The sequence below is a fragment of the Petaurus breviceps genome, unplaced genomic scaffold (genome assembly GCF_028583685.1).
Source record: "Petaurus breviceps papuanus isolate PSGF00001 unplaced genomic scaffold, PetGlider_PUasm1.0 490, whole genome shotgun sequence".
Lineage (NCBI taxonomy): Eukaryota > Metazoa > Chordata > Mammalia > Diprotodontia > Petauridae > Petaurus > Petaurus breviceps.
The window spans coordinates 9,885,839-9,896,702 of record NW_027186352.1 but is presented as its reverse complement, the minus strand read 5'-3'; the positions used below and the strand labels follow the sequence as shown (position 1 = coordinate 9,896,702).

Here is a 10,864-nt window from a genome sequence, read left to right as displayed (position 1 = left end):
GCACATAAATTTGACGGTCTTAGTGAAATGGATGAATATTTACAAAAATATAGGTTGCCCAAATTAACTTAAGAGAAAGTAAATTACTTAAATAACCCCACCTCAGAAAAAGAAATCGAACAAGCCATCAGTCACCTCCCTAGGAAAAAATCTCCAGGGCCAGATGGATTTACAAGTGAATTCTATCAAACATTTAAAGAACAATTGATTCCAATGCTCTACAAACTATTTGGGAAAATCAGTAAAGAAGGAATCCTACCAAATTCTTTTTTATGACACAAATATGGTACTGATACCTAAATCAGGAAGAGATGAAACAGAAAGAAAATTATAGACCCATCTCCCTCATGAATATAGATGCAAAAAATTTAAATAAAATATTATCAAAAAGACTACAGCAACTTATCACAAGAATAATACACATTGATCAAGTAGAATTTATTCCAGGAATGCAAGGATGGTTTAATATTAGGAAAAGCGTCAGTATAATTGATTATATCAACAATAAAACTAGCAAAAACAACATGATTAGCTCAATAGATGCAGAAAAGGCTTTTGACAATATTCAACATCCATTCCTATTACAAACACTAGAAAGAATAGGAATAAATGGAGCCTTCCTTAAAATAATAGTTAGCATCTATTTAAAGCCATCAGCAAGTATTATATGTAATGGGGAGAAGCTAGAAGCATTTCCCATAAGATCAGGGGTGAAACAAGGATGTCCACTATCACCCCTCTTATTTAATCTGGTACTAGAAATGTTAGCAGTAGCAATTAGAGAAGAAAAGGAAATCAAAGGAATCAAATTAGGCAAAGAAGAGACCAAGCTATCACTCTTTGCAGATGATATGATGATATACTTAGAGAATCCTAAAGAATTAAGTAAAAAACTACTTGAGACAATAAATAAATTTGGCAAAGTTGAAGGATATAAAATAAACCCACACAAATCCTCAGCATTCCTGTATATTTCTAATGAAATTCAACAGCAAGAGACAGAAAGAGAAAACCCATTTAAAGTTACTGTAGATATTGCGCTATAAGAAACGAGGAGCAGACGGTCTTCATATTTACCTGGAGAGGCTTATACAAATTGATGCTGAGTGAGAAGAGTAGAGCCAGGAGAAATTTGTACACAATTACAGACACAACGTATGTGTGATAACCAACTTTGGTAGATGGGACTTTTCTCAGCAATGCAGTGATATGTCAATCCCAAAACACTCATGATGGAGAGAAATGTGTGCATCCAGAGAAAGAACTAGAAAGAACTGAGTTTATATCCAGATGGAAGCAAAATACCTGATCTTTTTCCTTTTCTTGTTTGGTTTTATGTCCTCTTTACCATTTTTCATTCCATCTGATACAACCCATCTTTATAACCTGACTAATGTATAATGTGAAAGTATTTACAGATCCTATACTTGACTATATGCTGCCATGGGGGGGGGAGGGGAGAGGGACAAAATGTGAAACTCAATGAATTGTGGAATTGAATCCTGTAAACTAAAAGGAAACAAACAAATCAATTAAAAAAATAAATAAAATAAAGTTACTGTAGACATTATAAAATATTTGGGCATCTACCTGCCAAAACAAACCCAAGACCTATATGAACACAACTACAAAACACTTGTCACATAAATAAAGTCAGATCTAACTGATTGGAAAGACATCAATTGTTCATGGCTGGGTAGAGGTAATATAATAAAAATGACTCTTTTACCTAAATTAAATTATATATTTGGTGCCATACCAATCAGTTTACCAAAAAACTACCTTATAGAGCTAGAAAAAAAGTAACAAAATTCATTTGGAAGAACAAAAGGTCCAGAATATCAAGGGAATTAATGAAAAGAAATGCTAGGGATGGTGGACTAGGTATACCAGATTTTAATCTGTACTATAAAGCAGCAGTCCTCAAAACTACTTGGTACTGCCTGAGGAATAGAGTAGTGGATCCATGGAATAGATTGGGTACACAAGACTCAGCAGTCAATGACTATAGTAATCTACTGTTTGATAAACCCAAAGACCCCAGTTTTTGGGATAAGAAATCACTATTTGACAAAACCTGCTGGGAAAACTGGAATATAGTATGGCAGAAACTGGGCATAGACCATATCTAACACCTTATACCAATATCAAGTCTAAATGGGTGCATGATCTAGGTATAAAGGCTGACACTCTAAGCAATCTGGGAAAGCAAGGAATAGTTTATCTGTCAGATTTGTGGAGAGGGGAAGACTTTATGACCAAACAAGAATTAGGGGGCATTATAAAATGCAATATGGATAATTTTGATTACATTAAATTGAAAAGCTTCTGTACAAACAAAGCCAATGTAACCAGGATTAAGAGGGAAGTGGAAAATTGGGAAAGAATTTTTACAACCTGTGTCACTGATAAAGGACTCATTTCTAAAATATAGAAAAATAGAAATTATATCTAGAAATAAATATATACAGAGAATTTAATTAAATCTATAAGAATACAAGTCATTCCCCAATTGATAAATGGTCAAAGGATGTGAACGGGCAGTTTACAGAGAAAGAAATTAAATATATTTATAGGCATATGAAAAAATGCTCTAAATCACTATTGATTAGAGAAATGCAAATCAAAACAATTCTGAGGTACCACATCTCACCAGTCAGATTGGCTAAGATGACAAAACAGGAAAATGACAAATGCTGGAGAGGATGTGGACAAACTGGAACACTAATGCATTGCTGGTGGAGTTGTGAACTGACCCAACCATTCTGGAAAGCAATCTAGAATTATGCCCAAAGGGCTATAAATAATTTCATACCCTTTGACCCAGCAATACCACTTCTAGGGTTGTATCCCAAAGAAATCATAGAAGTGGGGAAAAGACCCATATGTACAAAAATATTTATAGCAACTCTTTTTGTGGTAGCAAAGAATTGGAAATTAAGGGGGTGCCCATCAATTGGGGACTGGCTGAACAAGTTGTGTTATATGCTTGTTATGCAATACTATTGTGCAATAAGAAACAAGGAGAAAATGGACTTCGTATTTACCTGGAGAGGCTTATACGAACTGATGCTGAGTGAGAAGAGTAGAGCCAGGAGGAATTTGTACACAATGACAGACACAATGTATGTGTGATGAGCAGCTTTGATGAACTGGGCTCTTCTCAGCAATCCAGAGTCATAAGTCAACCCCAAAAGACTCATGATGGAGAGAGATGTTTACATTCAGAGAAAGAACTGAGATTGAAGCCAGATTGAAGCAAACTACCCGCCCTTTTTCATTTTCTTGTTTGGTTTTGTTTCCTCTTTCCCATTCTTCATTCCATCTGTTACAATATTTCTTTATAACCTGACTAATGCCTAATGTGAAAGTATTTGCAGACACTATACTTGATTGTATGCTTCTACGAAGGGTGGGGGAGAGGGGAGGGAGAGAAAATTTGCAACTCAAGGAATTGTGGTAACGAATTTTGTTAACTAAAAGTAAACAAATGAAGACAAAAAATTTTCAAAAATATGCCAAATGACGGATGGAGCCCTTCATTTGTCAGAACTAGTGACTACCTTGTCCATTCCCATGATCAAAACTCTTGTAATTGCAGAGAAGCCGCCCCCAGCCTCCAGACTGGAGAATGATAGGACATTTCCAAGCTCTCTTCTCCAAAGTCTCCATGAGCCCTCCCCATACCCTCCCCTTTGCGTTGGTCATTAGAAGTCAATGTGCGCCTGGGTCACTTACTTATTTCTCTCCAAGTGTATGACCAGGTCTTCACCATCCACTTCGATTCGAAAACTCAGTCGTGCTGGGTGATCCTGGAAAAGCAAACAAGTTTTCCATGAGAAAAAGTTCTCTGGTTCTTGCTAACCCTAACCCTGTTGCCTCCCTGGACTTCAGGTTAGTTCTGCCACCCACAACTGGGAGCTGAGCTTCCTCCTCTCACACCCCTAGCACTTAATAACCACAGCATGGTAAAGTTGGCAAAGCACTTTCCAAATATTACCTCATTTTATCCTCCCAAACAACCTTGAAGGGAGATGCTATTATAATCCCCATTTTACAGAGGAGAAAAATGAAGGAGATAGAGGTTAAGTGGCTTTGCAGCTAAGAAATGTCTGAGCTTGGATTTGAACCCAGGTCTCATTAACTCCAGGTACATATTCCATCTATTGTACTACCTAACTGGAAGGGAGTCTGGTGGTTATAGAAGCTCTCCTCCTATGTTACAGATTGAGGAAATTGAGGCCCAGAGCCAGGAAGGGGCCTGCATATCATCACACAGGTAGAGAATAGCCAAGTCAGTGCCCTGGTCATCCTAGCCAAGGCATCAGGAAAGTGATGGTTGGGGTGGGGTTGAGGGGAGCATGTGCCAGAGCAGGGAGGAGTCACTCTCTGATCAGTCCAGTAGCACAGGATGGGATTTATTTGCCGCTGTCTCTGGTCCTGGAGGAGTGAGCAGTTTTGCCGCTAGCCAGCCTGTGAGGGAAGGTGGGGATGTCACATTCCCTTCCCTCTCTTCTTGGTGCCCATAGCTTGCAAGTCCTCCTCTGGGGTGGGTAGTGAGGAGGGTCTTGCGGGAGGCAGAAAGCCCATCTTCCCAGAAAGTCTCTACAGTAAAACTCTAGCCATACCTCCACCCCCACCGATTTGGTCTTCAAGGTTTCTACTTCTGTTTACCCACTGGTGGAGAGAGCCCTGTGTTCGAAACCTGTCCAGCACACTTTGCTCCCCGGAGGAGCAGATCTGTAAAGTAGAGGTGTCTGTGATAATGACCCCCCAGGGCTGTGAGGGGGATCCAACCAGAGAAGGAATGGGAGGCTCTTCATCCTCCTCCTCATCACTCATATTACTATCTTTTCATCTTTTCCCAATAGGATCCATCATTATCACAAGTTGTGCATGGCATTTGTTAGACTCAGAGTAAAACAGAACTCAATGTCACTGCCCCAAGAGCTCTCTGCTCATTCCCATACGCAGCTCAGTGCAGTACAGAATGCCCCCACTTGAAATGGGCTTGAGTCTTGGCTTGGCCACTTCCTGGCTGTGTGACTCTGGACCAGTCACTTCTCTGAGAGCCTCAGCATCTTTATCTATGAAATGGAGAGACCAAGACCACCACTGGCATGGCTTATATAATACTAGGGTTGTGAAGGAAACTTTGTGGAAATCAAAGGTGTCAAATTCCCAGCACAACTTGAACCAGATTAAAATGTACTTGGGAAATGTTTAATAAAATAAAAGGAAATATTTCAGTCATTTTTCATTTGTGTCTGACTCTTCATGACTCCATTTGGGGCTTTCTTAGCAGAGGTACTAGAGTGGCTTGCCATTTCCTTCTTCAGCTTATTTTACAGATGAGGAATTTGAGGCAAACAGGATTAAGACAAGACAGATTTGAACTCAGGTCTTCCTGACTCCAGGCCCAGTGCTCCATCGAATTCCCCATCTAGCTGCTCTCAATAAAACATAATGTTATTGTGGTTCCCAAGTCAATGTACAATCCTGCTGGCAGAGATCTCTTTCTTTTGGAGTTGAACACCTCTGGTGTAACCCATGAAGCCCAAGAGAAATGTGAGCTGTTATTAAAAAGCAGAATATTAGAAAAAGATAAGTATCATTATCCGATCATCAACGAATGAAAGGGAAGGGTATTTCTTTTCAGAACTCTTTTGCATAGCACTTATTATGGTTTCCCTGCAATTTATCTGTGGCAAGATTTAAAGCAATTCTAGAAAAAACAATAACACATAACCCATTTTTCCAGAAGGGAGAGATGAATGAATAGATGGATGAAAATATACTTATCAAGTACCTGCTATGTGCTAGGAAGTGAACTCTTAGTAGGTTCTTTTTGAGACAATTTCTTCCCTCAAGGTGTTTACTTTCTAATAGGGAAGACCATGCATACAGGTAACTGGGGGCCAGGGGAGGGTGTTTGGGTCTGGGGAGTCAGAGGAATGGAGAGAACAGTCATAGGGTGGTTAGTTGGCCCGTCCTTTCCACAGTATGACTAGTACTATTTATTTGATTACTGAGCATGCAGTGGAGGGGGTGCTGAGGGAGGGTATGGATATTGGACAGGGCACCAGTCAGGCAGGATCCCTGGGGGGCACAGTTTGATCGAATGAGAAGCATGATCTAGGATTTCTGGGATTTAGTGCCTCAAGGGACTTTGAACTCCTTTGCCCACTAATCTAAATGGCTCATCCATAGGCCCGGAGTTCCATAGCTAAGTAGATTAAAGAGGGATGGGCTGGGACATGGTCTCTAGAGATCCAGTTGGGTGGGTTCTGTACCAGATAGGGAGGAGAGGGAAAGTGGTAGGGTAGATGGCAAAATGTCTGGAGAGTGGCAGGTGAAAGGAGGGGAGGAGAGGCTGGATGGGATTTGAGGCAGGATACAGTGGGCTGAGCAAGCTTGTGCTCAATCACTCACCAGTCAGGTGACTGATCCTCCCCAGGACTTCGTTGAAAGGTTAGTGGATTAACTGCCCAGGGAGAGGGCACTAAAATTTTATAAAATATTTTTCTTTCAACACTCTGTGGGACAGGCAGAATGAATATCATTATCCCCACTTTACAGATGTGGAAACTAAAGCACAAAATTAAACACAATTTTTTAACTGTAACATATATTGTTTTCAAGTATGCTTCAAGCAAGGAAATGGTCAGCTCTACTTGGACTGATGTCTCCTCTGAGACAACACCCATTTCTCCCTGTGAACAATACTAGTTCTAGCTGAACTGGGTATTTTCTCTATTTGTGTGCATTTAATTGAGTTGTTTCCAATTTGGACTTGCTTAAGATACTTAGCACAAATGACTCGATTGTAAAAGCTATACAGTGGGGTCCAATTCCTAGAACTACAAAGATGTTATATTCATGGGTCATAATAATGCCCTTGGTGTATGCAGCATCTTTCTTCCTGACAACCTGTCTTGTTCTAACAATACCATCCAGGATTATCTAGGCTCTGTTGACAATTTTCAAATGGAAGGAATGCATATTACCAACTACCTTTACGTAGAAACTTGCTTGTATTGGCTCCTTTAAATGTTCAGTGTGCTAAATTGTGAAATTTTCAGTTGGGCACTGATGCCTTGGAAATCAGCAAACACCACAAATCAGAATTCGATATATCATTCTGCTGACTTATGGGAGCGATGGAGAAAATGTTAATACGGATGTTCAACTGAGAAGTGTGTCTTGCATACTTTGTTGTTGTTGCTGCTTTGAGAGACAGTCATCAAACATGTGCCAGCACACTGCTGCCTCTGTGTATCAGAGTGGAAGAGATGAGCTTTCCTAAACTCCGAGAGACATGGGGTGTCATTAACCCTCATTCTGGTAATAATGTTGGGATGCACAACCCAACCAGGTCTGCACATCCTCTGGGACTCTCATCCACGTCCTCCATAAGTCTTACCCCTATGGGTCCAACTCAGGGGTGGGGGCTTTGCTCATATTCTCTTTACATTGAGAGGAGACCAGTGGAGCATCTCGTCCCCACCCTAACACACAGGCTTATTGATTAGTCATGCCTCACTCTTGCCATGTGACCAGCGCATTTTTCATTCCTTTGATTCCATTATCTTCATAATTTCATCTCATCTTTACGTGGAAGTCAAAACACTCATAGCTCAGGAAAAAAAATAATGGGGCTAGAGGGGACAAGGACAGGGGGATAAAGGAATAGTTTGAAATTCAAATGAAAAGACTAGGTATTTTTTAAGGTACAAGGTATTTTATGGAATTCTTCAAACATTGCACTTTTCTGAATCAATCAATAAACTGAGAGTGTATCAACAGTATTCTTGACTTGATTTTAAATCAAGAAAATATTGTTGAGGACATTTACTAATGTTATCAGGGATCAAGGAAGGAAGTAGTTTATTTCTAACACTAGCTTAGGAGCATTTGTCCTTAGTCGACTTTTTGAAATAATATCCTGTTATTTCAAAAAGATTGTTAGATAACACTCTCCTTGTTGGAGAGTGTCTGTATACTTGGTGCAAAGATAGAGACAGTAAATTCTCAATTATCTGTGGGACAGATAGCTCCATTACTAGTAATCCATGGCAAATCTCATTTCAACTTCTTATTAACATTTTGACCTAATCTATTTAGATATCCTGTTGACACAAACAGTATCTCTATTTACTCAAGTCCAGTTGGAGCTGGGAATGATGAGCTTTTTAAATCAAAACAATTACTGTGCCAGCGCAAGGAAGGGACCAACCAACAAACTCTCTGAGATAGGTCAACTTTACTTTAGATTATTGCTTTCTATTGGTCTGAGGAGTGATATGATCTATTTCCCACTTGGGCGGAGGAGAAAGGATAGAGATACAAAAGATAGAAAGATGGAGATACAAAGGATAGAGATGCAAAAGCAGAGAACTTTCTGGCTCCTCTGAAGTCCCTCTTTTTATTTTAGTTTGAAGGAGAATTGATATTACTGCCTGAACTAGATAACATAAACCACATTATATCAGGGGTTGCTATATGCAGTAATGGCAAATTACATAGTGATGGGCTGTGAATTGCCTGGACACCATATTCAAAAGCAAGCACCGAAAACATCCTCAAAGAATAAATGATGTATGCATCGCCTGCAAGTTGAGATTATGGTGACCCTACCTAGAGTCCTGGGCACAGAGGATGGAACATGGACTTGGAATAAGGAAGTCTCATTGTCGTAACTTCAGATACTTCTCAGACACTTACTAGCTGTGTGATCCTGGGCACTTCACCCTATTTGCCTCAGTTTCCTCACTTGTAAAATGAGCTGGAGAAGGAAATGACCTTAACCCTAACCCCTCCAGTATCTCTGCCAAGAAAACCCCAAAAAGGGTTGTGAGGAATTGGACACCACTGAAACAAGTGAACAACAAAGTAGTTTGAACAACTGAGAATTGATTTGGAGAGTTGGACCAGCCAATCAAAGGCCATTGGATAGAGGAGTACTCATCTCACCTTTGGGTGGTAAGCTTAGACTGGTGTCTTTCCCTCAATCAATGAAACTCTTCTAAAACGAGAATCAAACCAGGAAACATTCATTACGTGACTATTGTGTGTCAGACACTTCGCTCAATGCCAGGGACACAAAAAGAAGTAAAAGACAGTCCTTGACCTCAAGAAGTTTATAGTCTAATGACTAATAATAGCTGTGTTTGACTTAGCCCTTAGACTTGCAAAGCACCTTGGCGTGATATCTCATTCGATCTTCACCTGGAGGGAGGTGCTATTATTAGCCTACTTTTACTGGTGAGGAAACTGAAGCTGACAGGGATTCAGTGACTTGTCCAGGGTCATCGAGCTGGTGTTGGAGGCAGGATCTGAGCAGGTTTTCCTAGCTCTAAGTTCAATACTGTACACACTATAGCACTTAGCTGCTTCCATAAGCTTGAAGTCAAATCCAAGTCGAACCTTTGGGGCTGTGAGGGAGGAGAGGGCAGGAGTAGCAGGAAGGAAAGGAAGGAATATCAGGAAAAAGACTGGGGATCATTTGGCCCCAAACTTGCCCTTAAATACGGCTCTCCTTTCAAAAGATGCAATCCATCTATGCCAAAAGCTCCCAACAGTATAAACTCCAAAGGGTCTCATATTTCAAGCCAAAGAGTAATAATGAAATATTGCCATCAACTGATCTTAGAAAGAACTTGATCCCTCTCCAGGACTAACTACATGCTTCAACCTCCAGATTTGATTTTCAGGGCACACATTCATGTGTGAGACACATTCACTGCTCTGAGAATTTAGATGCCAGCTTGATTACCCATCGAATAATAGTGCCCTGCTGCCAATTCTGGGAAGAAATACACTGCAGAATCCAGAGGAGATAAACCAGGGGGAATGATGGCACCATGTAACCAAGATGCAGTCACAGCATTCACTGGCGCTGACTTGGGGGCCTTTTAGTGACTATTTAAACTACTAATATGTATATTCACGAGTCATAGAGAATTTTTGATTGAAGGTAAAAAGTTATCAGGTAGAATTAAAAAGAAAACAGAATGGAGCAAAGTCCTTTCATTAGGAAAAACTGCCTTTGTAAGAGGCACGACGTATCTGAACTCATCTTTGTTGAGGTTTTGGGGTCTCATTTCCTTGTTAATAGTTCTCATTTAATTTAGCTCAATTGTACCCAGCAAGCCTAGGAAGGCCAGATAGCACACCCTCCTAAGTCACAGAGTAACTGTCTCTATTCAAATTTCTTATTATTATAGTTACTGTTAATATGAACATTATTAACATGAACCACAAGGGCAGGATGGTAGAGTAGATAGAGCACCAGCTGTGGAGTCAGGAAGACCTGGGTTCAAGTTTTATCTCTGGCATATCCCAGTTGTGTGACCCTGGACAGGTCCCATCCCTTCACTCAGTGTCCCAGGCAGTCTCCAAGACTGTCATCTATCTGCACGTGAGGCAGAGGTTTTTCAGGGAGTCTCTAAAATAGTGTTCCTCAATCAGACAGGTGAAGCTTTACCAGTACTTTCCATCAGTCTAACCCTTTTTACCTAACACTTGGAGTACCTTTGGATTTTATAATCACTCTTGTTTCCATTATCTGATATGTTCATTGTCACCTGAGAATCTCCAAACTTTTACGAGTTCGTGATCCTTGAATAACCTTTCATGGAAGTAGCTCAAAGAGCAATTATTATCCTTCTTTTTTTGAATAAGGGATGTAAGGCTCCAAGATATGATGATTTTCTCACAGTCTACAATCTTGAGGCAAGATCTGAGCCCAGGCCTTCTTGACTTCAAGGCCATCACTCAGTCCATTATGCCACTATATACAATGAATAGTGCAAGACGAGAGAGAGAGAGAGAGAGAGAGAGAGAGAGAGAGAGAGAGAGAGAG

General features: G+C 40.3%; 1 protein-coding gene across 1 annotated transcript in view; it reads right to left on the bottom strand.

The window, feature by feature from the left end:
- The window catches only part of ADAM12 (ADAM metallopeptidase domain 12), a 382,969-nt gene that overhangs the window by 300,724 nt on the left and 71,381 nt on the right, over positions 1 to 10,864 (bottom strand). Inside the window, exon 3 of the mRNA XM_069101636.1 lies at positions 3,739 to 3,812. Within this exon, the coding sequence (XP_068957737.1) occupies positions 3,739 to 3,812 (74 nt within the window). The remainder of the gene's footprint in view (positions 1 to 3,738; positions 3,813 to 10,864) is intronic.